Source organism: Oncorhynchus gorbuscha, linkage group LG08, assembly GCF_021184085.1.
Source record: "Oncorhynchus gorbuscha isolate QuinsamMale2020 ecotype Even-year linkage group LG08, OgorEven_v1.0, whole genome shotgun sequence".
In the NCBI taxonomy this organism is placed as follows: Eukaryota; Metazoa; Chordata; class Actinopteri; order Salmoniformes; family Salmonidae; genus Oncorhynchus; species Oncorhynchus gorbuscha.
The window spans coordinates 51,642,689-51,668,791 of NC_060180.1; the positions used below are offsets into that span (position 1 = coordinate 51,642,689).

At 41.5% G+C, this 26,103-nt stretch overlaps 1 protein-coding gene across 5 annotated transcripts; it reads left to right on the plus strand.

The window, feature by feature from the left end:
• Nucleotides 1–18,463: 18,463 nt before the first annotated feature.
• Nucleotides 18,464–25,932, plus strand: LOC124040916 (3-ketodihydrosphingosine reductase-like). Of its 5 annotated transcripts, none has more exons than XM_046358030.1 (8): nt 18,515–18,591; nt 18,694–18,750; nt 19,016–19,104; nt 20,270–20,365; nt 21,947–22,138; nt 22,237–22,329; nt 22,420–22,503; nt 24,402–25,932. In XM_046358030.1, the coding sequence occupies exons 4-8, from the start codon at nt 20,297–20,299 to the stop codon at nt 24,567–24,569; spliced, it is 606 nt and encodes a 201-aa protein (XP_046213986.1). In that variant the 5' UTR covers nt 18,515–18,591; nt 18,694–18,750; nt 19,016–19,104; nt 20,270–20,296; the 3' UTR covers nt 24,570–25,932. The 5 variants fall into 5 exon arrangements, with proteins under 5 accessions (XP_046213983.1, XP_046213984.1, XP_046213985.1 ...); XM_046358031.1 differs by lacking the exon at nt 19,016–19,104 and adding an exon at nt 18,934–18,980 and having other exon boundaries at nt 18,526–18,591; XM_046358027.1 differs by lacking the exon at nt 19,016–19,104 and having other exon boundaries at nt 18,464–18,591.
• The last annotated feature ends 171 nt before the right edge of the window (nt 25,933–26,103 follow it).

The window sequence follows — 26,103 nt, forward strand, 5'->3', positions numbered from 1 at the left end:
CTCTGTTACACCAGCTCTGTCAGGAGGAATGGGCTAAAATTCAACCAACTTATTTGTGGAATGCTACCTGAAACGTTTGACCCAAGTTAAGCAATTTACCAAATACTAATTGAGTGTATGTAAACTTCTGACCCACTGGGAATGTGATGAAAGAAATAAAAGCTGAAATAAATCACTACTCTTATTCATTATACATTTCACATTCTTAAAATGAAGTTGCGATCCTGACTGACCTAAGACAGGATATTTTTATAGGGTTTAAACGTCAGGAATTGTGAAACTGCTTTTAAATGTATTCGGCTAAGGTGTATGTAATCTTCCAACTTCAACTGTATTAGGAAACAAATCCAGTGCCTTCAGAGAGTATTCACACCCCTTGACTTTTTCCACATTTTGTTGTGTTACAGCATGAATTTTAAATGTATTGAATGAAAAGCTGAAATGTCTATAGTTAAGTATTCAACCATTTTTGTTATGGTAAGCCTAAACTTCAAGAGTAAACATTTGCATAACTAGTCAGATAATAAGTTGCATTCACTCTGTGTGCAATAATGTTTAACATGATTGTTGAATTACTACCTCATCTCTGTACCCCAACACATACAATTGTCTGTAAGGTCCCTCAGTCGAGCAGTACATTTCAAGCCCAGATTCAAAGACAAAGACGAGGGAGGTTTTCCAAAGCCGTGTAAAGAAGGGCACCTATTGCAGATTTTTTTTTAAACGAGACATTGAATATCCCTTTGAGCATGGTGAACATTGCTTAAAAATATAAAGTGGTACTCTGATTATGTTGTTGGATTTGCTCCCAAACATAATGCTTTGTATTCAGGACAAAACATGCATTTTTTTGCAGTTCTACTTTAGTGCCTTCTTGCAAACAGGATGCATGTTTTGGAATATTTGTATTCTGTACAGGCTTCCTTCTCTTCACTCTGTCATTTTAGGTTAGTATTGGGGAGTAACTACAATGTTGTTGATCCATCCACGGTTTTCTCTTTATCACAGCCATTAAACTGTAACAGGTTTAATATCACCATTGGCCTCATGGTGAAACCCCTGAGCGGTTTCCTTCCTCTCTGTCAACTGTGTTAGGTAATTAATTCACAGGTCTGTATATAAACCCATACGTCTCCTGCAATAGAGCCTTTGGCATTTATACAGTCCTGACCACACAAACACATCACTGAGTACCACTCTTTATGTATTGTCCTCACTGCATGTGTAAGTGTGGTTACACTTTACGTTAGTGCCCTTACTGTTTATTATAATCACAGTATAACAAGTGTAGTAAATTGTTACTGTACCCACATTGCACTTCGCGTTAAGGTTACTGCTGTGAATACAATACTTACACTAATTGTAACATGCGAGATATGAACCCGGGTCTACCATGGGAGAAACTATCTTGAACAAGAGAGTTCCCTACTGGCCCGAAGGGGTGCAGGCAGGGCTATACATCACGTGACTAAGCAACCATTACTGACTCATGTCTGCTTCATGGGTACGTGAGTAGTAACACAGTATTAAGGGCACTGTAATGTAAAGTGTTGCTGTAGTATAAACTCCACTGTCCATTCATTCTGGTTTTGTTTTTCTCCATAGACCCAATTGTCTTGACCATCTTTTTCTGCATCGGAGCTGGCTTCATCACAATGTAGAATTAAGTACCTTACGGTCATTGTTTTGAATTTAAAAAAGGTCAAGAAAGCTAAGACAAATTTCAAAGCAAGAATTTTGCTAGGACAAAAAAGGTTTGGAATGCTCTTATTGGTCTATTAACTAATTTACTGCCTGGTGGAAAACTCCATCCCACCAAAACAGGCAGAATTTTCAGGTGTTTTTTTTCCAAACTGAAAAGGGCATGATTTTCACAGTATTATTCCAATCTCATACTGTGGAAATATATAAAACACTGGAAAATCTAGTTTGACTGCGTGATATGGTGGGGTTGAACCCAGGTGTAGACAATGGACCAGACGAGGAACTAATGATTTTAAGGATAAACAAATACTTTACTGTGAATAGATAACCGTAACACAGGAGAAAACAAAAAACATTCGGACTAGAAACTCACTCGGGACAAACACATCAAAATAAAACAAAATAAAGCTTCTGCAAAGAGAACAGAAAACACCACTTTTAAAGGGGGAAAATCATGAGGAAATGGGAAACGCCCGAGTGTAATAAGTCTCTGATGCCAGGAAGAACCAGGACAGACTGCAGTGGGCCTTTAAGTGTTACTGAGATTTTACTATACAGTGTTTTTGTATGACCAACTTTTATGCAAGAAAACAAATAGATGTGTAAATGCAGCCTTCTCTGTTTTGTTCGCTCTGTCACTCTCTGCTCATGCCTAGATTATAAATGCCTTAATGTCAATGTTGCCTTGTATGTGAATTACATGTAATGAAATCCATTTGCCTTGGACAGACAATTCTCAGACCTTTCTTGATTTGTTTATTCCTGTAACTATTTAATAGTCCTTCCGTATTGCTCAATCATTATTACGGAGTCAGATAAGTATGTTAATATACTTTGTTCATATTAATTGCATGGTGTCGTATCACAGGTCGCATGTGAGGTATAAATAATATTTATATGATAAATGACCTCACTCCACTTCTAATGGTTGTGTTTGAATGATGTCTGGGGTAGGGAGCATAGCAAAAAAGGCACATTTCTGCTGGCCATCTGTAGAGACATGTGGGAAGCTTTGTGTGGTTAAGCACAAAGGTGACATGGTACAGATGGAATAACATGCCAGAAGACAGAATCACCCAAAAAGTTTAACTGGGACCAAATTATATATTTTTTGCTAAACTGATTTCCAGTGTATTTACAGGAACAAATGACCATGTACAGTGGCGTCAGTTCAGCTAAACCTACAGTATGTCAAACTGTGTGTGGGGTTTGAAGCCCATTTCTACAGAATTTAAAAACTCAAAAATGCTATTTGGAGAACAGCAATAACAAAATAATCAGCCCAGACACATGAATTATCAGCTCAATATTAGGTTTAATGGTCTTTGGAACAGCGTGTACAATACTCAAACATCAAATTGATCGATTTACTTGTGGAATGGCCCATACAGTGCAACATGAAATGCGTAATACACGCTAACAAGTCACAACAAGGCTGATTTGATGCCGACATCAATGTGAAAAGTAACCGGTTCATAAAACAGCTGACCGCGGAAATAAACTGAAACACTGAAACAATAGGCATAGGCCTACAGAGGAGTGAATTAAGCTTATAATCGACAAGGACTCATGAAGACAAACAAATTTAACCGAAGAATGACGAAAATCACGAAATAGAAAAGGAAAATCATTTTGCCTTTTTAAACCTATGGATTTCGAGTAGTCAAATCTCTGATTGTGCCGCATTCAGAGATTTTCCTTATATGTGCGCCCAGCTAATTTTTGCATTTGCCTGTCTGCATTATTTGCCAGGGAAAGGAAACATTCTGCAAATATTGAAGCATTGTATCAAGGTGGCTCTGACAATATTGAAACATATCAAAAGAACAGTATAAAAAGTAAAGCAAAGCAGCTCAGAATATTGATATTGCAACATACAGTGCATTCGGAAAGTTCAGACCACTTGACTTTTTCCACATTTTACGTTACAAAATTCAAACATGGATTTTAATCTACACACAATACCCCATAATGGCAAAGAAAAGTTTCGTTCCATATTTCCTCACTAGAAACACCCCAGAAATGACATTTTACATAAGTATTTACTTTACGCATTACTTTGTTGGAGCAGCGATTACAGCCTCGAGTTAGTTAGCCCAACTAAGGGCTAACTCATTAATGATTTGCATTCTCAGCTGTCATTTCGTCACTGCACATTTGTTATAGCCTGCCATTATTTATGGTCTTTGAAGCCAAAAACATGTATTTTGGAGAAAGGTGTTATATAAATATTCATACACATAGCTCATATATTATACAGCGCTAAGCTAATCCACCTGACTCAAGTCATTTCACGTACCCCTGCTAAAACAGGAACCAGGTCACTCTCCCTGCAATACAACTACCCCCTCATCTCTGTTGTTTCACGACCCCCTCTGCTCTCCTATCTCAGGATCCCCTGACACAGATCTCCTTGTATAAACACACATCTCACCCCCCTCTACTGGTCGGGTGCTCAGAACAAGACTCTGCTGTGCACCAATGGGGCTCCTGCTCTGGCTAGAGCAGGTCCGCCTCCAACCCTACGGGACCATTCAGAAGGCGTCACGACTCTACCTACTTTATTCTATGTATAAAAATGACTGTAAACCTTTTGTACAAGTCTCTTTTTCACCTGACTCCTTACCGAGTTATATGAACTAGATCCGTGCACGTAAAACTGCGGGACAAGATATCTTTTGACTCAATAAAACTGCCTTTTGTTACAACTGAAATCCACTTTGTCCAGCGCCCGTGATTTGGTCTCGACTCTCCAGTATTTAAACACTAACAAACGCTCTAAATAGCAAGTTGTTCAGTTATGTTTCTTTTCATACTAATACATGAAACCAAAATTGCACTAGCCAACTAGTTGAGTGAATGAAAATATCAATTAGTCCTACAGCTATCACAATCTGTTTTAATCAGTGGTTGGAACCCATATTGGAAATGAAATATTTTGTTCTATACATATTTTTTTGTTCCGTTCCAATGGTCCAACCAGCAAAATAAAGTTCTGAACTGGTTTGAACCCAAAAAAGTACTGTTTTATATTGTTCCTTTTTAAACCTCAAACAACCGCTTGCTGTGGAGCGGGTAAGCAATTTAATCTGTATAGGAAAGTCCTTTAAATTACGTTTTTATTTTGCTGTAATAGCAAAATACATTTTGTGGGTAAGAGAAGATGGAGGAACATAGCCACAGGAAGTAGGGGTGCTGAAACTATTCAGACCCCTTGACTTTTTCCACATTTTGTTATGTAACAGCCTTGTTCTTAAATTGATGAAATTTTTTGTTATCCATCTACACACAACACCCCATAATGATGAAGCAAAAACAAGTTTAGAAATTTCTGCAAATTTATTACAAAGAAAAAATTATATTGAATTTACATAAGTATTCAGACCGTTTACTCAGTACTTTGTTGAAGCACCTTTGGCAGAGATTACAGCCTAGAATCTTCTTGGCTATAATGCTACAAACTTGGCACACCTGTATTTAGGGAGTTTCTCCCATTTGTCTCTGCAGATCATCTCAAGCTCTGTCAGGTTGGATGGTGAGCATCGCTACACAGCTATTTTCAGGTCTCTCCAGATGTTCGATCGGATTCAAGTCCGGGCTCTGGCTGGACCACTTAAGGACATTCTGAGACTTGTCCCGAACCCACTCCTGCATTGTTTTGGCTATGTACTTAGGGTCATTGTCCTGTTGGAAGATGAACCTTCACCCCAGTCTGAGATCCTGAGCGTTCTGGTGCACATTTTCATCAAGGATCTCTCTGTGCTTTGCTCCGTTCTTCTTTCCCTCGATACTGACTAGTGCCAGGTTTCAGTGCCTGCCACTAAAAAAATACCCACATCACGATGCTGCCACCACCATACATCACCGTAGGGACGGTGCCATCCAGACGTGATGCTTGGTATTCAGGCCAAAGAGTTCAAGCTTGGTTTCATCAGACCAGAGAATCTTGTTTCTAAATTGTCTGAAAGTCTTTAGGTGACTTTTGGAAAACTCCAATCATGCTGTCATGTGCCTCTTACTGAGGAGTGGCTTCCGTTTGGCCACTCTACCTATAAGGCCTGATTGGTGGAGTCCTGCAGAGTTTGTTGTCCATCTGGAAGGATCTCCCATTTCCAAAGAACAACTCTGGAGCTCTGGAGCTCTGTCAGAGTGACCATAGGGTCCTTGGTCTCCTCCCTGACCACGGTCTTTCCCCCCCTATTCCTCAGTTTGGCCAGGCGGCTAGCTCTAGGAAGAGTCTTGGTGGTTCCAAACTTCATACATTTAAGAATGATGGAGGCCACTGTGTTCTTGGACATTCAATGCTGCAGAATTTTTTGGGTATCCTTCCCCAGATCTGTACCTCGACACAATCCTGTCTCTGAGCTCTACGACAATTCTTTCGACCTCATGGATTGATTTTTGCTCTCTGTGTGAGTCTTTCAAAATCATGTCCAATCAATTGAATTTACCACAGGAGAACTCCAAGTTGTAGAAACATCAAGGATGATCAATGGAAACAGAATGCACCGGAGCTCAATTTTAAGTCTCATAGCAAGGGGTCTGAATATTTATGTAAATAAGGTATTTCTGTTTTTATTTTTAATAGCTTTGCAAAAAATTCATGTTTTGTTTGTTATGTGGATGTATTGAAGCAACATCAAGACATCAGTCAGGAAGTTAAAGCTTGGTAGCAAATGGGTCTTCCAAATGGACAATGACCCCAAGCATACTTCCAAAGTTGTGGCAAAATGGCTTAAGGACAACAAAGTCAAGGTATTGGAATGGCCATCACAAAGCCCTGACCTCAATCCTATCGAACATTTGCAAAAACATTTGCAAAACGTGTGAGCAAGTAAGGAGGCCTACAAACCTGACTCAGTTACACCAGCTCTGTATGTAAATATATGTATGGGCTGCTTAGATACACAACTGATTTGACTCATCAACTGAATATTAAATGGTCTTCAATCTAGACCATGATTAGTTTGAAGCATAAAGCTGCTGAAACAAAAGTGCCCCGCTATAGATAGTCAATACGTGCTAAAGATAAGGAGGGTTAGGAGTGTTATACTAGTTGTAATAAAATAATTCACCTCCAGGGGATGAATAAGCAGCTTTGCAACTGAACTGGTTCTTCCAGTGTAACATAGCAGCAGCTTACAGTATAGAAACATGCCTGCATGGTGTGAATTCTGAATTCGGCTGGTTACCATGGACACAGAGGGCAGAGTCGAGGGGAAATGCCCAGACACACTAGCTGGACATTCTCAGCAGTCACGCGCCACTCTCAGCCCTTCCTCAACATGAGCTACTATAAACAGAAGGGAGACAAGAGAACAGGGTGTAAAGAGGAGGGGGGGGGGGGCATTCCTGAAACTATCTGCAATTACTCCACTTGTTTATAAAGCTATTAAACAGAAACCGCACTTAATTGCACCCATATGAAATGTCTCTTACAAAACACAAATTCAGTTGGATCTGATTATTACCAGTCAGGCTGTCAGACACCACAGCGCACGAGGTGCATCTGAGAAAAATAATGAGTAGGAGTACTGGCCACACCCATGTAGATACATTGAACAAGAATATAAAAACACAATATAAGGAAAATCTGTCCATTTTTATTAATTCATTAGGCACTAATCTACAGATTTCGAACGACTGGGAATACGCATATGTATTTGTTGGTCACAGATACCTTGAAAAAAAGGTACGGGTGTGGATCAGAAAACCAGTCAGTATCTGGTGTGACCACCATTTGTCTCCTGCAGCACGACACATCTCCTTCACGTAGAGTTGATCAGGCCGCTGATTGTGGCCTGTGGAATGTTGTCCAACTCCTCTTCAATGGCTGTGTGAAGTTGCTGGACATTGGTGGGAACTGGAACACGCTTTCGTACACGTCGATCCAGACCATCCAAACACGCTCAAAGAGTGACATGTCTGGTGAGTATGCAGGCCATGGAAGAACTGAATTTTCAGCATCCAGGAATTGTGTACAAATCCGTGCAACATGGGGCCGTGCGTTATCATGCTGGAACATGAGGTGATGGTGGCGGATGAATGGCACGACAATGGGCCTCAGGATCTCATGATCTCTTTGCATTCAAATGGCCATCGATAAAATACAATTGTGTTCATTGTCTGTAGCTTATGCCTGCCCATACTATAACTCCCCCACAACCATGGGGCACTCTATTCACAACGTTGACATTAGTAAACCGCTCGCCCACACAAATGCCATACCGGGATTCAACCATGAAGAGCACACTTCTCCAGTGGCCATCAAAGGTGAGCGTTTACCAGCTTAAGTTGTTTACGACGCCAAACTACAGTCAGGTCAAGACCCTGGTGAGGACGACGGGCATACAGATTAGCTTCACTGAGATGGTTTCTGACGATTTGTGCAGACATTATTCAGTTGTGCAAACCCACATTTTAATCAGCAGTCCAGGTGGCTGGTCTCAGACGATCCCGCAGGTGAAGAAGCTGGATGTGGAGGTCCTGGACTGGCGTGGTTACACGTGGTTGGTGGTTGTGAGGTCTCTAAAAACAAAGTTGGAGGCGGCTTATGGTAGAGAAATTAACATTGAATTCTGGCAATAGCTCTAGTGGACATTCCTGCAGTCAGCATGCCAATTGCATGCTCCCTCAACTTGAGACATCTATGACATTGTGTTGTGTGACAAACCCGCACATTTTAGAGTGGCCTTTTATTGTCCCCAGCACACTGACAGAGAAGAAATGCTCACTGACAGGGAAGGAAATCAGCTTTTCGTGCATATGGAACATTTCTGGGATCTTTTTCAGCTCATAAAACATGGGACCAACAATTTACATGTTGCATTTATATTTTTGACCAGAATAGATGGTAGGGAGTTGGTATTTGAACTGTGCAGTTGAAGGCTACTTTGGAAACCCCCCAAATGGAGTTATGTAATCACAGAATACTTCAATTTTACAGTTTAAACCACACCATCATGTCCACAGTTCGGGAGAGACTGATGAGTTCAAATATTTGTGGAATATTTGAACAAAATTCAAAAGGTACTCACGCCATCCCTTCACATGGTTTAAGAATAGGTAAAGACACATTCACATATGAAGACAATGTTCCCTCCTGTACTCTTCCCTTTCTGATATTCTGCATAGCGCCAGAGACATGTAAAAGACAAGCCTGACCTCTCCCCTCTCTGGGTCCCAACTGACTGTGCTCCAGCTGAGGGAAGAAATGCAACTGCCAACACCAGAGTCATTAGAAATACATTATAATAAAAAGTATATCACATAAGAATATTATGCAGATAAGACATCTTAATTACTTGTTACCCAACTAATTCTGATTCATCCACCACACTCTCTTCTTTCAGTCTTGTTTGACCAAAAATGAGTTTGACAATGACTCATCGTCACCTTACGTTACATCAAATGTGTGCATTTCTTTAACTGCACTCCTGTCCAGATTGTTTGGCTCACTGGAGAAGGTCAACTATATATTTAGTAACAAAAGGGCTTGCCTGTTTTCATGTTATTTTGGCATTAATACATGTCACATATCAGTTTCCAAACAATGTTAAAAAAATATATATATCATTGAGTTAATAATCCGCATGAAAACATGGTCTCTTTTTTGTTTTCATGAGTAAGGCAGGTCCAAAAAGCAGGTGTTTCAGTCTCGCTCAATGCTTTCTGTGGTGGTGGGGCAAGCCAGCAGAAAATACAGAGCGTTGCGTTGTAATTGGCTCAGTGTTCTGTCACTCATGGGGACACTACATCACCGCCAAGTCGAAGGGTGCTGCCATAGAGTTTCATTAGAAGTGCCCATCCAAGAAGACTCAAGGTCATTGGCCACAGATAAAATGTCAAATCACGTTATATGTACAGTAGCTTTGATTGGACTGATCTTAGCTAGCAGTCATCATCATGAATCAAGTAGACAATCTACTGGCAAATCCTTTTTAATTCTTGGCATATGAAGATAAATAATGAAGAGAAATTATAGATAAAATGTATCCGTACTCATCGGCCATTGGACATAAACATTACACAAGTTGGATAATCGCAAATTCAACAATGAGTGGTTTGGAAGGAATCTGTGACAGTGGCTGTGCGGTCCCAAATCTGGGATTAAGGGGCTCTTTTCCAAGATTAAAATGATAAACATTCGACATTGGCCATGCTGCCAATGAAACGTGATTTGTGCCGCGCTCAAAACAACTTAACTCAAACTGTGACAACTTGACTTCAGGGCAAGATTTACATTTGAAAATCACCACTGAGTATAGTAGCACGCTGCCATGGTATGTTGTTTTCTGCTGCACCTACTACTGTGTGAGTAACTGTAGCTGTGGCAGAACATGTGGCTGGGGGTGTGGCTGTAAATATGAAGAAAAAGTGCAAAATCACTACATGTGTTTCATGCACTGCCAAGTTTACTGGTTAGCTAGCTGAACTGGCCATGGATTTAATTCAGAAAATGTTTTGCATATGATAATTTCTTAAAATGTGAGAAAAGTTGGTTTACACAGTATAATGTATCTACACCCATTAATAGAATTGTGTTGATCACAAATAAGCATGTTTCTTTCATGAATAAAAAGTCATGAAAGTCTAAGTTATTCAACAATTACCCCAATTATTTTAAATGTGTTAATTTCCAGACAGTTTCATATGAATATTTGGCTTGTATTTTTTATTTAGAGTATCTTACTTTAAGTCTGTGTTACAACAGTGCTTCAGGGGATTCCCCCTTAACTCCTCCATTTATTTTTCTCCCTTGTGTTTGCCTGGAAGTGGAACATCCGTTCTTTGCTTGACATTATCGGAAAATGAAAAGAAGTCAGCCAAGACATCAGAATTTATTTTGTAGAGTCTGGTCTGGTTCATCCTTGGGAGCAATTTCCAAACGCCTGAAGGTACCACGTTCATCTGTACAAACAATAGTACGCAAGTATAAACACCATGGGACCACGCAGCCGTCATACCGTTCAGGAAGGAGACGCGTTCTGTCTCCTAGAGATGAACGTACTTTGGTGCGAAAAGTGCAAATCAATCCCAGAACAACAGCAAAGGACCTTGTGAAAATGCTGGAGGAAACGGGTACAAAAGTATTTATATCCACAGTAAAACAAGTCCTATATCGACATAACCTGAAAGGCCACTCATCAAGGCCACCCCTCTGCCTCGTCCAGGCGCCCCGCATTTATGGTTATCTTGTTGTTGATGTCAGGCAAAGCATTTTCCAGGATTGTCACCTTGCCCCCTATCGCACTGAGCTGAGAGTTAATGGCATCTAATTTAGTGTTTAGTTCTGTACGTTGGGATCTCAACTCAGAAAGGATGTCTTCGACAGAGTGCGAGGTTGGCATTCGTTGTGCCTCGTGGGGGAGCGGGTTCTCTTGCTCCTGGCTAATGTGCTAGTTTTTTCTGAAGCTAGCTTCTTCTTGGAGGCTTTTTCCGTCGCTAATACTCGAGTCCGGGTAAAAATGTCACCTGTAGTGTCGCCTTTTGTAGCCGCCATTACTTTTTCTTACTAAAGCTAAATGAGTTTGAACTTGGAGTGGAGGTAAGATTAGGAATTGGAAACTACTTATGCGGAGCTCTTAGTTCATGCGGCCATCTCGTTCAAGGGTCACGTAACCCCCCCCTTTTCACATTCTTAAAATAAAGTGGTGATCCTAACTGACCTACGACAGGGAATCTTTCTTTCAAGTCTGCAATATGTCTCGATAGAGTGATTGCGATTGGCTGGAGGTATAAAATAAAACTCTTGCTTCTAAAAGAAGCCGGAGTATGTGCAGGTGAGCAACCTACATGTTCAGTAGAAATATCACGATTAGAGGAGCTAAAGTATCCCCTTAAACAGATGTTTCTAAACTTAAACATGTCTACCTTAACATTGAAATCGTTGCACTGAGTTGTAGGCACAAAAGAAAACAAGGAGACATGGGCAAGGCTCAATATCTTGCTTGATAAATTGAAGACACTTAGACCCGTGGGTTCTGGGACTGTGTGAACAGTCCCCTCTGCCTCTGGTAGTCGTTTCTTCTTACCCCGTCGGGTGCGGCATCTCGTCGGTGTGCTTCCGTCGGCCCAGTCTCTCGTTGGATAAAGAAAACTGGCACTGGAAGCGGATGAGGCGCTGTTTGTAGAGTGTTGGTCAGATGGGGGTGGATAGAAGTAAGCCGCCTCCCTCCTGCGTCTGTCATGGAGAGGAGGAGCGGGGCCTCTTATCTGGATTTCTCCAGAAGTAGACATTGTCCTCGGCCTTGTCTCAAGACTTAGCCGCTTCATTAAATAGTACCCGCAAAACACCAGTCTCAACATCAACAGTGAAGAGGCGAATCCGGGATGCTGGCCTTCTAGGCAGAGTTGCAAAGAAAAAGCCATATCTCAGATTGGCCAATAAAAATAAAATATTAAGATGGGTAAAAGAACAGACACTGGACAGAGGAACTCTGCCTAGAAGGCCAGCATCCTGGAGTCGCCTCTTCACTGTTGACGTTGAGACTGGTGTTTTGCGGGTACTATTTAATGAAGCTGCCAGTTGAGGACTTGTGAGGCATCAGTTTCTCAAACTAGACATGAATATACTTGTCCTCTTGCTCAGTTGTGCACCGGGGCCTCCCACTCCTCTTTCTATTCTGGTTAGACAGTTTGCGCTGTTCTGTGAAGGGAGTAGTACACAGCGTTGTATGATATCTTCAGTTTCTTGGAATTTTCACACATGGAATAGCCTTCATTTCGCAGAACAAGAATAGACAGTTTCAGAAGAAAGTTATTTGTTTCTGGCCATTTTGAGCCTGTAATCGAATCCACAAATGCTCCAGATACTCAACTAGTCTAAAGAAAGTCAGTTTTATTTCTTCTTTACAACATTTTTCAGCTGTGCTAACATAATTGAAAAAGGGTTTTCTAATGATCAATTAGCCTTTAAACTGAATCTTGGATTAGCTAACACAACGTGCCATTGGAACACAGGGGTGATGGTTGCTGATAATGGGCCTCTGTACGCCTATGTAGATACAACATTTTAAAAAATCTGCCGTTTTCAGCTACAATAGTAATTTACAAAATTGTCTACACTGTATTTCTGATCAATTTGATGTCATTTAAAAAAAAAAAATCTTTCAAAAACAAGGTCATTTAAGTGACCCCAAAATTTTGAACAGTAGTGTATTTGTTAAGAGAAATACCATGGTGCAAATTAGAAATAGCCCAAAAACCGACAACCAATACATTTTCACCCGGGACATTGTTTTTAAAGTAGCCCAAAATGGCAGCAAAACCACAAACATGGCAACACTGCACTACACACACAGCTGCCTCTGTTCAAGTTTCTTCTTCTTTGGTATCATGGCATTTGCACATTGTATTTGTGCATGCCGCCACCTACTGTGTGTTCAATCACGTTACATACACAAAGAAAAGCAAAAAAAAAAAAATCCACCACCAGCTAAACCTATATACCACTACTAAAAATAACCATCCCGTTCCAATACTTTGACTCTACCTGATCCTACACCAGGCCCACTTTGTTCAACACACCTTGTAGCATAACTTTTCTGCAGTAAAACGTCATACACCCAAATACTTCTCTGCAGCTGCCACCACAACATCTATTTTCTGTGATTCACGTTCCATTTCTGTGGTACAGCTGATAACTGTGGCAAAGAAATCTAAAAAGCCAACCAAATTCGTATCACTCTGTATTGGCAAAGGCCTACTTCTCACCCTTGACCCATCATCCTCTACTCTCTTAACTGCCTCAGCATGTGACCCCTTCTGATCCTTCTGACAATATCAACCTCTCTCACACTGGACGCTTCTGATCCCCCGCAATATCGGCACCCCTACAATTGACAGGTTTTTTCATCCTTTGCCCCATGCACTCCTGCACACATCTCGGAATCTCCCTCCTACCCACTGTTGAAAAATGACCATAAGCTTGGCATCTGAAACACCGCATTGGCTTCTGCAGCTCTCACTGATTACCTGCCATGTTTTAACATGGCTTTATCAGGTAAAGACTGCTTCAAAAAGGACAATGTCTTCCCAGTTTCACCACCAGGTCTGCGTCTCACCAAACGGCAGGCGTCACAGACACAACGTATTGTCAGTTTCAGTTACTCCACCTCAGTAATTCCTCCTTTCAAAAGGAGCCCTGCTCCAGAGAGCAAAGGAAGTCACTCATCTAAAGCCTAACACATTCTTGTGGCTCACAGATGACCCGGGTACAAACCCAAACCCAGCATACAGACATAGTGCCTTCAGATGCGATAGGCCTATTTGAAGTCCCCGTTTTGCCACTGTCAAATTTGTATAGCACCTCACAATATCACACATGACACAGCCTGCACTGCTATCATCCTGTCATATTAGAAATACAGTGCATTCGGAAAGAATTCAGACGCCTCAACTTTTTACACATTTGGTTACGCTACAGCCTCATTCTAAAATAGATCAATTTTTTTTTACAAAAATGCACATTTACATAATTATTCAGCCCCTTTAGTCAGTACTTTGTTGAAACACATTTGGCAGCAATTACAACCTGGAGTCTTCTTGGGTATGATGCTACAAGCGTGTTCTTGGGGACCTTCAATGCCGCAGAAATGTTTTGATACCCTTCCCCAGATCTGTGCCTCGACCCAATCCAGTCTTGGTGCTCTAGGGGAAATTCCTTCTACCTAATCGCTTGGTTTTTGCTCTGACGTGTACTGTCAACTGTGGGACCTAGACAGGTGTGTGCCTTTCCAAATAATTTCCAATCAATTGAATTGAACACAGGTGGACTCCAAGCTGTAGAAACAGCTCAAGGATGATCAATGGAAACAGGATGCACCTGATCTCAATTTCAAATCTCGTAGCAAATGGCCCGAATACTTTTGTAAATAAGGTATGTTTTTTTATATATGGGGTGTCGTGTGTAGATTGATGAGGAAATGTTTTAATTTAATACATTTTAGAATAAGGCTTTAACGTAACGAAATGTGGAAAAAGTCAATGGGTCTGTATACATTACAAATGCACTGTACATATTGCACCATACATCATTTCCTGTACATTGTCGCAGTAATGGAGTACGTGTTACATATTGGACATGCATATTGCAACATACACAATTATCTGTACAAAGCAGATTAGTTAGAACAAAATCTAGGTTATATGAAGTGTTGCTGGACTTCTACTATGGTCAAATAGCTTAAGGTGGGGTGCCTGGACACTATGTGTCACGTATACCCCCTCACTGGCGCTCTAGGTCACCAGGCTTCTGAGTATTGCGCTCACCTTTCACCGTCGTTACGCGCACCAACGCCTCACTCAACTGGACTTCACCTTCTTGATAACCTTCCCTATAATCTGTCACTCCCATTGGTTCCTTCCCCAGGCCTCATTTACTCTGTTTGTGTTTAATGTCTGTACGCTTTTCGTGTTTTCGTTCATGTATTTATTAAATGATTCACTCCCTGTACTCGTACACGTTACAATATGGCACTGTACAGGAAAAACGATTTATTGTTTGTGTCCGTAAAAACAGGGTCCAGTCTGCACTTTTGTACTCTCGCAATAACCCTGCTGAATGACTAATTCAGGACAATATCTTTATTACGAAACAATAAATTAACTATTTTAGACGGGCATACCTGTAAATGACCTACATTATCCTAACGATGAGAATGCTACAGACTTTATACGTTTAAATATGCCAGACTTACGTGCCAAAACGTGCATCAGGTCAAGTGTTTTGCTAGACTAATAAAATATGAGGCAGTAGCCTAGTATGATTATGTTCCTACAGGCTACTATCACCACAATCATCCAATATATTTTCTTCTTTAAATGACGTGGAAACAATGTTGATTCACAACCTGATTCAACCAGGTTATGCCCAGTAGGTTCACTCAGCCCATGAGATGAATAGAATAATGCATATCATTTGAAAATGTTGTTTTAATATCGATGATCAATTTCACAAAAGTTATTGATTAATTCACTGATGAATAAAGTTTTTTAAATATTTTTTATTTTAACCAAATTGTATCTTCATTTTTTGAATAAACGCATTGTTTGTTTGTAGAATGAGCAGAGAAGCTCCTCAGAGTGTAAACTTTGTGGATTTGGAAACTACAAGTGCTCTCGGGTACAATGGACCCCACTTTTACTGTGACAATGTACAGGAAATTGTGTATGGTGCAATATATATGTGCAATTTGGAGAAAGAAAACGACTGGATTTAAGCCAATTGACCACTCTTTAAGGGCCGCAAAATGAGAAGTGACGCTCCTCTAGGTGTAAACTGTGGATTTGGGATTTTAGGCAACGCATCTATTCAGAAAGATGCCAGAAGTGGATGATGAAGTGGATTCTAATGGCGGTAGAATCAAGGATCATTGGAATATTGTCAAAAAGAAAGGAAAACAGAGAAAAGTAGAGTACAGTGATGATAATGTCACTTCATATCTTGTAGGAGTACGGTTTGTAAATGAGGAGCAGATGATCGAATTACTGATCTTGAGGAATCCATTTGAGATATCCATACTGGAGGACAGAGTGCTGGGTAGAGTGAAGGGTGTTAGGATCAGGAGAGTCGGGCTGGTTTAGATTTGTTTTGCTTCTGAGGAGCAGAAGAAACGTGTGTTTCGTCTCACCCGATTTGCTAAGTTTGAAGTGTCGTGTGTGTCTCTTAGAAGCAGGGCACTCCTCAGGGGGGTTATATCTGGAGTCTCATGGGAAGTAGATGTTGAAGAGATGAAAAATATTCCTGGAGTGAAGAGTATCTGTTTTTTTTTTGGTATAGAGTCTCTCCCTACTCAAATGCAGTTAATAAGGTATATTAACTACAGAGTCAGAGCATTTATCTTAAGACCAAGGTAGTGTGATATTTGTAAAGATTTTGGTCATGTTTCAAGTGTTTGCAGAAGGGAGAAGCCGAGATGTCCAACTTGTGGAAAAGATCCTATTATGTGTTACGAAAGTGACATGTTGCAATTGTGGTGGGAAAGAAGAAGCCACATTTTTCAAATGCCCCCACAAGGGTGAAAGAGAATGAGGTGGCCAAAGTCTATCCAGAGCATATCATATGCAGCAGCTGTTAAAGGGATTGAGGGTGTGAATAGTGCACTTGACCAGTCCATGGTGGTGTAGGCCTTCACCAGCAGGATCCTGACATTTTAAAGGTTAGGGGGGTCTTTATAGCTATGGTGATAAATGCTCCTGCCAAGGTGGTGAGAAGGTCCAGGTAGATAGATATCATTGTGAGAGCGGAACCTGGGGCTGAAAGACTTCTCTGCGAAGGACTTACATGGAATATTATCACAAGCCGTAGAGCCTGAGAAGGGAGATATGGAGAATTGAAAGAAGGAAGAGATTGGAGTTTTGTTTTGTCAATGTACTATTGCTATTTGGGTGGATAAAGTTAGTTTCACTATCACGTATGGATATTCTTTTTTCTTTTTTTACCTTGTCCAAACCGTCCAGTCGGTGGCGGCAATACGCCTTTTGGGGTTGTAGTCCAGCATAAAACCCACAGAACTGTGGATTTGGAAACTAGAAGTGACACAAGGTACTGAAAATGGTGTAGGATAGAATATGCATGTCCAACATGAAAAAAACTACTGGATTTAAACTGATTGGCCGCTAAATGCGCAGTGACGGTCCTCTGGGTCTAAACATTGTGGATTTGGAACCTAGAAATACTGCTGAGTATAATGACTCACATTTTACGGTGTCACAACATACTGTGCATTTACAACGCATACAGGAAGGAAATCTTGTTTTAAAAAATTTCAAAAATTTGTGCCCCGGAAGTACTTCGTTATTCTTACCTGTTTCACAGTGGTCGTTTTGGTTTATGTTGCAGCTCGGCAGGAACAGAGTGCGAGATCCACCTTATAACTCAGTGGGTCCACCACAGCGATTGGTTTTTAGGAGAAATGCTTCTGACTCGCTGCCAAACATACTGCTAGAAAACTCTTCCTCTGTCGCCACCCCTTTGACCAGCCCCCACGATTCTCTCCAACAGAGTCCAAAAGCGAACGTTAGCTACTAAGCTAACCAAACTGGCAGTTTCACCCATGTCCTATGAGGAAGGGTTGAGTTCAACGATCACGGATTTGCTTTTCTTCAATTCCTGGTGGCTCCTTTAGCCTTTTATCATGGTTCTAGTCGTTGCTGCATTCATCGTTGCATTCGTGTTGCTGTTGTATATGATATCCCCTTTGATTAGCCCAAAACCTCTCAAATTAAATGGGGCCCACGTCGTGGTAAGTGACCATTGCACAGTAGGTGTTGCAGGTGAATACATTTGCTAAGAAACTGCGCGTGCACACAACAGATAGCCCATCTCGTCTACACCTACAATGAATTGACAGCTAGTAACACACCAGTTCTCTAGTGAAAACTAGTATTTTAATACTGGCATCTGTGGTTTGCATCTGTAGGTAGTCAAAGCTAGTCAAAACCAGGACATTCGTGTAAAAGAAACACATGTACTAACTTGCAAAAGTCTCATTTATAATTAAGCATTAAGGCACGAGAGGGTATAGTATATTGGCCATATAACACAGCCCCCCCGAGGTGCCTAATTGCTATTATAAACTGGTTACCAGCGTAACTAGAGCAGTAAAAAATACATGCATTGTCATACCTATTGTAAAACAGTCTGATATACCACAGCTGTCAGCATTCAGGGTTCAAACCAGCCAGTTTATAATTACCTATATATGTTGGACTTTGACCCCCGGGGCACAGCCCTTGTATTTAACTTCAGAAGGAATGCCCCTCCTCTCTCACCTACCACCTCTCAACCTGCAGGTCACTGGAGGCTTCAGTGGAATAGGGAAAAGCATTGCTATGGAGTGCTACAGACAAGGAGCATTCATCACACGAGTGGCAAGAGATGAGGTTAGCAGAAATAAAATTTTAAAAACATCAATGTCCTTGACTCTTTTGCCCTGTTCTTCACCCAGACAGCACATTTATCAAGCCTTCTGTCCTTTTCTTTAGAGTAAATTGGTACAAGCGAAAAAAGAAGTAGAGAAATGTGCGATTAATGATAAGCAGGTATGTATTACGTAGCTACATGTTTTAGTACAACCTGGAAGAAGAAAGACAAGGCTCTTTTTTTGGATGCAAGTAAATGATAAAATATTGACCCTAATGATCACATTAGCAACTTCTTACACGAGCACTGACTGTTTTGGTATTCACATTCCTCTTCCACTCGGGTTGTGCTCTGCATATCAGTTGATGTGTCCAAGGACTACGGACAGGTGGAAAGTGTGATTAAGCAGGTAAATCACAAGTGACAGGCAATCTTCCCTCCAAGTTGTTCTCAGGAGCGCAGCTCTCCCGGGACTGCTTCGCAGCAGAGGAAATATCAGCCCCCACAGAGGAAATATCAGCCCCTGCAGAGAGGCACGTGATTGAACTTCACTCAACTTTCTAGGTTTTACCTTTTAGTTAACACTATCAATGTTTCGCTCTACTGTGAGAATTGGGATCGAATCAACATAATATCAGACACGTTCAATGCAACATACTGAAACAAAGCTAACTATGCAAGAGATTTTCTTGTAGGCAGAGCGCATTGGAGTAGGATTCTATTGCATTGACAGGCACAACCTATACTCTACCAACCCAGTGCGCTATAACCAGAGATGCAGTATCCCTATATGCAAATAGACCATTGCCATATGTGGATCTGTGCCATTCACTTTGAACAGGACTGTGTTCACAGCATGAGTGTTCGCAAGCTTGTTTTGAGATCAAAGCGAGAGCTGCATGTAGCCACATGTGCACATGTATTCATATTATTTTCTAGTAAGTGAGTTATTAGCCCAGTTATAGCTCATTTTTAGTCAGCAATGGGGGAGTGGTTGCTTCCTACAAGGGCACACAACGTATGCAGGTAAAGTCAGGTAAAGATGTCAGGTAAATAATTATTTTTCTGTCTGAAAGGGTAGTGTTGTATTTTGAGACATATCTTGAATAAACTAAGTAGCCAATAGGTAGAGGGTAGAATAATTTGTCTTATTCTCTGTAATAATTGTATGGGAATAATAATGCATTTTATTTTGTAAAGTGGGTTCTTGCATCAAACACCACAACATTTTCAGTCACCTCCTGGTCCTGGGGGCAATTGGATAAATGGGTTAATGTCAAGCCCTGCATTATTTTTTCCAAAGGTCTCATGGAATGTAGGCCTACTTTGAACACCACACATTGGCTGCTACTATAGGCTGAATGATAGAACAGCTATTTCCATGTTAAAATGTTATGGGATTCATTTTCTCCATTGTTTTTGATGGTAGTCCACTATGGTAGTCCTACATTATGATCAAATAGCCACAGTAGCTTACTTGGCCACTGTTATAACTGTAACTTAAAGCAGGTACAGCCTCATTGTTCGCAGTAAATGTGTACCAAAAGTTACACAGAATTTTCACAAGGTTCAAGTTTGAGCTCAGCAGACCTGAAATTTGCTCAGTTACAGAAAACAAATTTGAAGGAACATTGGTGATTTGAACTTTTGTATAATTATTTGCAAATGAAAACATCAATGTAACTTGAATCCATTTAGTGTCAAGAGAAGCTTGGTCCGGTGGACATGCTGGTGAACTGTGCTGGGACGTCCTTCTCTGGGAAGTTTGAGGAGGTGGAGGTGGAGCGCTTCAGAGTAAGTAGGTAACTAGTAGGTTGGGGAGGCTACTGTAACTAACCAGGGGAATAGACAGACAGGGCTGGTAGGGTGAACACAGAAACCCAACACCTACAGTATGTGCTTCAGAAAACATTGATGTTGTGCCAAAACTAACTCTGAATATGAGAGGAGATTTTAGATTCCCAGACTGAACAGTCAATGGGTTTGATGTGTGTCTGAAGGTGGAATCGAGGGTTCAGCTTTTAGTTTAAAATGCAGTTAGCAAACCATAAGGCAAGATGAGAATGCAGTCTAAGTCTGCAGCAGATTGGTTTGCAGTGGAAGAATGAGAGAGCGGTTTAATTCAAGGCCAAAGAGGTGGCAGGTTTCTTCGCTCTCTCACAGTCAAGGGATTGTCCAGATTCAGAGATAATGACCGAAGGGAAATTATATTGTGTGTACGCGTGTGTGTGTGTTCACAAGTGTGTGCATGAAGGGATTGTTCCAATACTAAGATAATGACCATGGGGAAATGTGGCTGTTCACATCCTAATGTACACTGAACAAAAATATAAATACAACATGTAAAGTATTGGTCCCATGTTTCATGAGTTGAAATAAAAGTTTCCAGAAATGTTCCATACGCACAAAAAGCTTATTTCTCTCAAAACATTTTGTGCACAAATTTGTTTACATCCCTGTTAGTGAGCATGTCTCCTTTGCCAAGCTAATCCATCCGCCTGACAGGTGGGGCATATCAAGAAGCTGATTAAACAGCGTGATCATAACACAGGTGCACCTTGTGCTGGGGATAATAAACGGCCACTCTAAATTGTGCAGTTTTGTCACACAACACAATGTCTCAAGTTTTGAGAGAGCATGCAATTAGCATGCTGACTGCAGGCATGTTCACCAGAGCTGTTGCCAGACAATTTAATGTTAATTTCTCTACCATAAGCCGCCTCCAACGTAATTTTAGAGAATTTGGCAGAACATCCAACTGGCCTCATAACCACTCCAGCCCAGGACCTCCACATCCAGCTTCTTCACCTGCGGGATCGTTTGAGACCAGCCACCCTGACAGCTGATGAAACAGAAGTATTTCTGTCTGTAATAAAATCCTTTTGTGGTGAATAACTCTTTTTGATTGGCTGAGCCTGGTTCCCCCGTGGGTGGGCCTATGCCCTCCCAGGCGCACCCATGGCTGCACCCTTGCCCAGTCATGTGTAATCCATAGATTAATGACTAATTTGTTTATTTAAATTGTCTGATTTCCTTATATGAACTGTGACCCAGTAAAATTGTTGAAATTGTTGAATGTTGCATTTATATTTTTGTTCTGTATATTTATTTGGCTTCATTACAATTCCTGGAAGGAGCCTGGCTCCTTCTCATACTGCCATTCCACTGCTGGTCACATGCCTCGTTAAGGGTCTGAATTCATTAGGCCTCCCTCCAGAGAAATGCTATTACTATGGAAACCGCACAGATATATAACACGTAACATATTGCAGGACTATTTTTGCTCCAGTAGTATGGGTATTACTCAGCTTTCATTTATAATAATAGTAATACATCATGAATGACTTTTTGTGCTCCTTCCCTTGTCTATAACAGAGTCCGATGGAGGTGAACTACCTGGGCAGTGTGTATCCCACACGGGCCGTAATCGCCACTATGAAGGAGCGGAGGATGGGACGCATCATGTTTGTCTCCTCCCAGGCTGACCAGATCGGCATGTTTGGCTACACTGCCTACTCCCCGTCAAAGTTTTCCCTTCGTGGTCTGGCTGAGTCCCTGCAGATGGAAGTGGGTAGTAATTTAGTTCCTCCTCCTACCCAGGTTGGAGGCCAAAAGGCCTCTTTGTGGCTAATTGAATGTACTCTTTCCTCTACTCCTCCATGCAGATGAAGCCATATAACATTTATGTAACGGTGGCCTACCCCCCCCCCCCCCCTGACACAGACACATCAGGACTAGCAGAGGAGAATAGGACGAAGGTAAGTCTCCTCATGAAAAAGTGGAAAGTTCTCTTTTGTCTTTTACTCTGACGCCTCGCGTTATATTTCCTCTCTTCGTCCATTCCATAGCCTTTAGAGACCAGACTGATCTCCGAGACGTCTGGAGTGACTCAGCCGGAGCAGGTTGCTAAAATCGTGGTCAAGGATGCTGTGGTAAGAGACTGCGTTCTTAACAACTGTCACTATCACATTTACTCTGCCTTAGGCCAACACAAAAAGCGTTATCAGTACGACCCTTCCAGTCAGGACCATAGAGAGAATAGCTCTCTAGAAGTGTGATGAAGCGTTTTTTCGGAAGGCCATGTCTTTGTGACCCCTACAGCAGGGGAACTTCAACAGCTCTGTGGGGCCTGACGGCTACATGCTCTCGGCTCTTGTGCGTCGCTGTATGATCGAGAGGGAGCAGTCCAAAGCAGCGGACAAGCGGGAGTAACACGCCCACCCCAACCTCCTCCCTCATACACCCCCTCCCCCGCATCTCCATCCTCCCAGAGTCGTAGCCACTGAAGAACCCAACCGAGCCACCACTCCTCTCCCATCCCCTTCTCCCCTAGAGGGCACAACCCTGGGTAGGCTAAATGGCCAGTCATCTCATCCACCAGTGATAATATCTAAGTAAAGAAGATGGCGGATGTCTTTTCCACTTGACCGATGATGTGACACATACCATCCTTGGCAGCCATTTTGTCATTATTCCATTGACATTTACTTTTTTTCCCTTCCATGCAGAGAGGTGTTGACCTGCAATTCCTTTACCAAGAGTCTGACAAAATACCAACGCAAACAATACTGTATGTCATGCAGACCATTCTGACTAAGCTAGCTTAATCACCTTAAACTCTATCTTCACTAAATGCGTTCTGTTCCGCCTTCCAAAGCTTTTTCTTTTGCAGGCAGGGCTTCTTTCCTCTATATTCACTCTGTTGTAACCTGTGCCCCTCCTTGTGCTGTCTATGTCGTGTGGTGTTTTGGCCCCTCCATGTGCTGTCTATGTCATGTGGTGTTTTGGCCCCTCCTTGTGCTGTCTATGTCGTGTGGTGTTTTGGCCCCTCCATGTGCTGTCTATGTCGTGTGGTGTTTTGGCCCCTCCATGTGCTGTCTATGTCGTGTGGTGTTTTGGCCCCTCCTTGTGCTGTCTATGTCGTGTGGTGTTTTGGCCCCTCCTTTTGCTGTCTATGTCGTGTGGTGTTTTGGCCCCTCCTTGTGCTGTCTATGTCGTGTGGTGTTTTGGCCCCTCCTTGTGCTGTCTATGTCGTGTGGTGTTTTGGCCCCTCCTTGTGCTGTCTATGTCGTGTGGTGTTTTGGCCCCTCCTTGTGCTGTCTATGTCGTGTGGTGTTTTGGCCCCTCCTTGTGCTGTCTATGTCGTGTGGTGTTTTGGCCCCTCCTTGTGCTGTCTATGTCGTGTGGTGTTTTGGCCCCTCCTTGTGCTGTCTATGTCGTGTGGTGTTTTGGCCCCTCCTTGTGCTGTCTATGTCGTGTGGTGTTTTGGCCCATGCTGTGGATGCATTAACTTCGAGGTGATTTTAGTCGTTTTGGGCTCCCGAGTGGCGCAGCAGTCTATGGATGTCATAAGGTGAATGCACCAATTTGTAAGTCGCTCTGGATAAGAGCGTCTGCTAAATGACTTAAATGTAAATGTAAATGTCACTGCATGTCAGTGCAAGAGGCAACACTACAGTCCCTGGTTTGCATCCAGGCTGAATCACATCTGGCCGTGATTGGGAGTCCCATAGGGCGGCACACAATTGGCCCAGCGTCATCCAGGTTTGGTCTGGGTAGACCGTCATTGTAAAAAATGATTTGTTCTTAACTCACTTGCATAGTTAAATAAAGGTTAAATAAAATAAAAACAGTAATGAGATTGGGCATTGCAAGAGGGCAATGCAAAAATGTAATTTGCTTCCCGGAAATAAACATCCAAGGCATTTTCAAGTAGAGAGATTGTATGTGGAAGTACAAAGGAATTTGTGTGTGCTGTGCATGTAGGGGCTTTGTGAAGAAGCCGATGGGAGAGATTTTAATGCAGTGTTATTTTACAATGTGTTTGAAGGACTATACACTGACTCAGCCTACTCCAGGGAGAGAGAAAATCCATTGGACACTGGTGTTGGCTGGGAAAAAAAGAGAAACCTCCTCTGTAATGTATTCCTCTTATTTGCCTGTCACTTTCACGCCATCTTATTTGTGTTTTTTACCTGAGGTAGAAGCGGCAGGTTAAAGGTCAGCATTGGACAGTCATACGATGTAGTAGAAGAACAAATCCACTAACAGCTGATGACCGCTCTTTCCTGTTTTCCTGAGGGGGTTGAGGGTCTTTGTATGTGTGATCTGTGTACATATTTTGCCTCCTTAATAAGATTGATGGGGTGGTGTCAGCACAAGGCATGGGGTGTGACTCGCAGGTTCGAGGAAAGTCCCCTTGGGCCTAGAGAGGGCGCCAGAGCTGTATTTTATATAGAGGCCAAGAGACGAAGAGGGACTGGCAAGCTCATTGAGGAGCTCTGTGTGCTATTGTATTATCTGATTTGACATTTCATGCACAGTCACTGTGGACGTCATCCAATGCGTTCCTATCTGATTGTTATTTGTCTCGGTAAGTATTCACAGATCCCTCCTGAAGTCCTCTAAAGAGGAAAATGCGAGCTCATGCAAGTCTTCCTTCCATCGATCAACTATGTGGAGAATGTACTTCACTTTAACACAAACAATACGCTACAAATCAGAAAATATACATCATCTTTTGAAAAGCCACCAATATTTGAATGCCAAGATGTATTAAGAGACCATTTCTGTAAGTACGATGCAACTATTTGAGATTTATTTTGTCTGATGTTGCTTCTCTGTTCTATCCTAGAAATAGTTTGTAATGCAGTCAAGCACGACAATTGTGGGGACCCATTCCAAGCCTTAAGAGAGAACTACAGATGTTAATGCTAAAATAATCCAATTTCATCCACAGAAAAAAAACTTGACTTGAGCTTCTTGTGGTTTACCAGTTAATTTGATATGATTTTTCAATGAAAATGCCAACTGTTTTACCGTGTTTTTTGTTGTTGTCGTCAATTCCAGTTTAGTTTTTGTACAAAAAGGGCTTACTCAAAACCAAAATGTCGGAAGTGAGAATGCATGATTCAACTCTGAGGTTCTCATTTGACATTGGTTCAAGGCATACTGTCACTGTCCAGCAAAGTGTCATGTTATCATCTGTGTGAGTTGTTTTGCTTTTAGCAACACATTAATGTTGTAGTTGATAGACATTTGGTATAATATGTAGTTCATGGACAAAGCTATTTTGTTTTAACACTTAAGCTATGCAAATTAAACCTATGCTCACAATATGTTAAAACACTACCACCAAGTTTTCAAATGCTCTAGTTTTCCCATTCGTTGGTGTCGTCCAGAGATATTTAAAAGATTATATAGAGTTTATAAGTACAGTACTACTGAATATTGTCATTGTCATGATGCATTCTGCTTCTGTTCCCATTATATTGGTTGTGTTTTGTTCTGTTTTGTTTTTGCCAAACGGGTAAGAATTTCACCTTGTGTGCCATTGAAAATAAAAATGTAAGGAGTAGAACAATGTTGCTTTGTCTTATTTTCTTACATAATAAAACAAAATAAATAACTTTGGAAAATGTCATTTTTTCTTATCTTTTTTCTTTTACAATGTGTCCTGTTTTAGTTCTAGGTGGGGTTTTTCCTCCTTCCAATGCCCATCTAGATCTCTGTTTTAGGTTAAATATATAATT

What these genes read in the sequence shown, in the direction of transcription:
- LOC124040916 (XM_046358027.1), top strand. Translation starts at nt 18,541, where the DNA reads ATGGAGTGCTACAGACAAGGAGCATTCATCACACGAGTGGCAAGAGAT. An exon ending in TGGAGGTGGAGCGCTTCAGA is followed by an intron (nt 20,366 to 21,946) that starts GTAAGTAGGTAA and finishes TGTCTATAACAG; the next exon opens with AGTCCGATGGAGGTGAACTA. An exon ending in CAGAGGAGAATAGGACGAAG is followed by an intron (nt 22,330 to 22,419) that starts GTAAGTCTCCTC and finishes TCCATTCCATAG; the next exon opens with CCTTTAGAGACCAGACTGAT.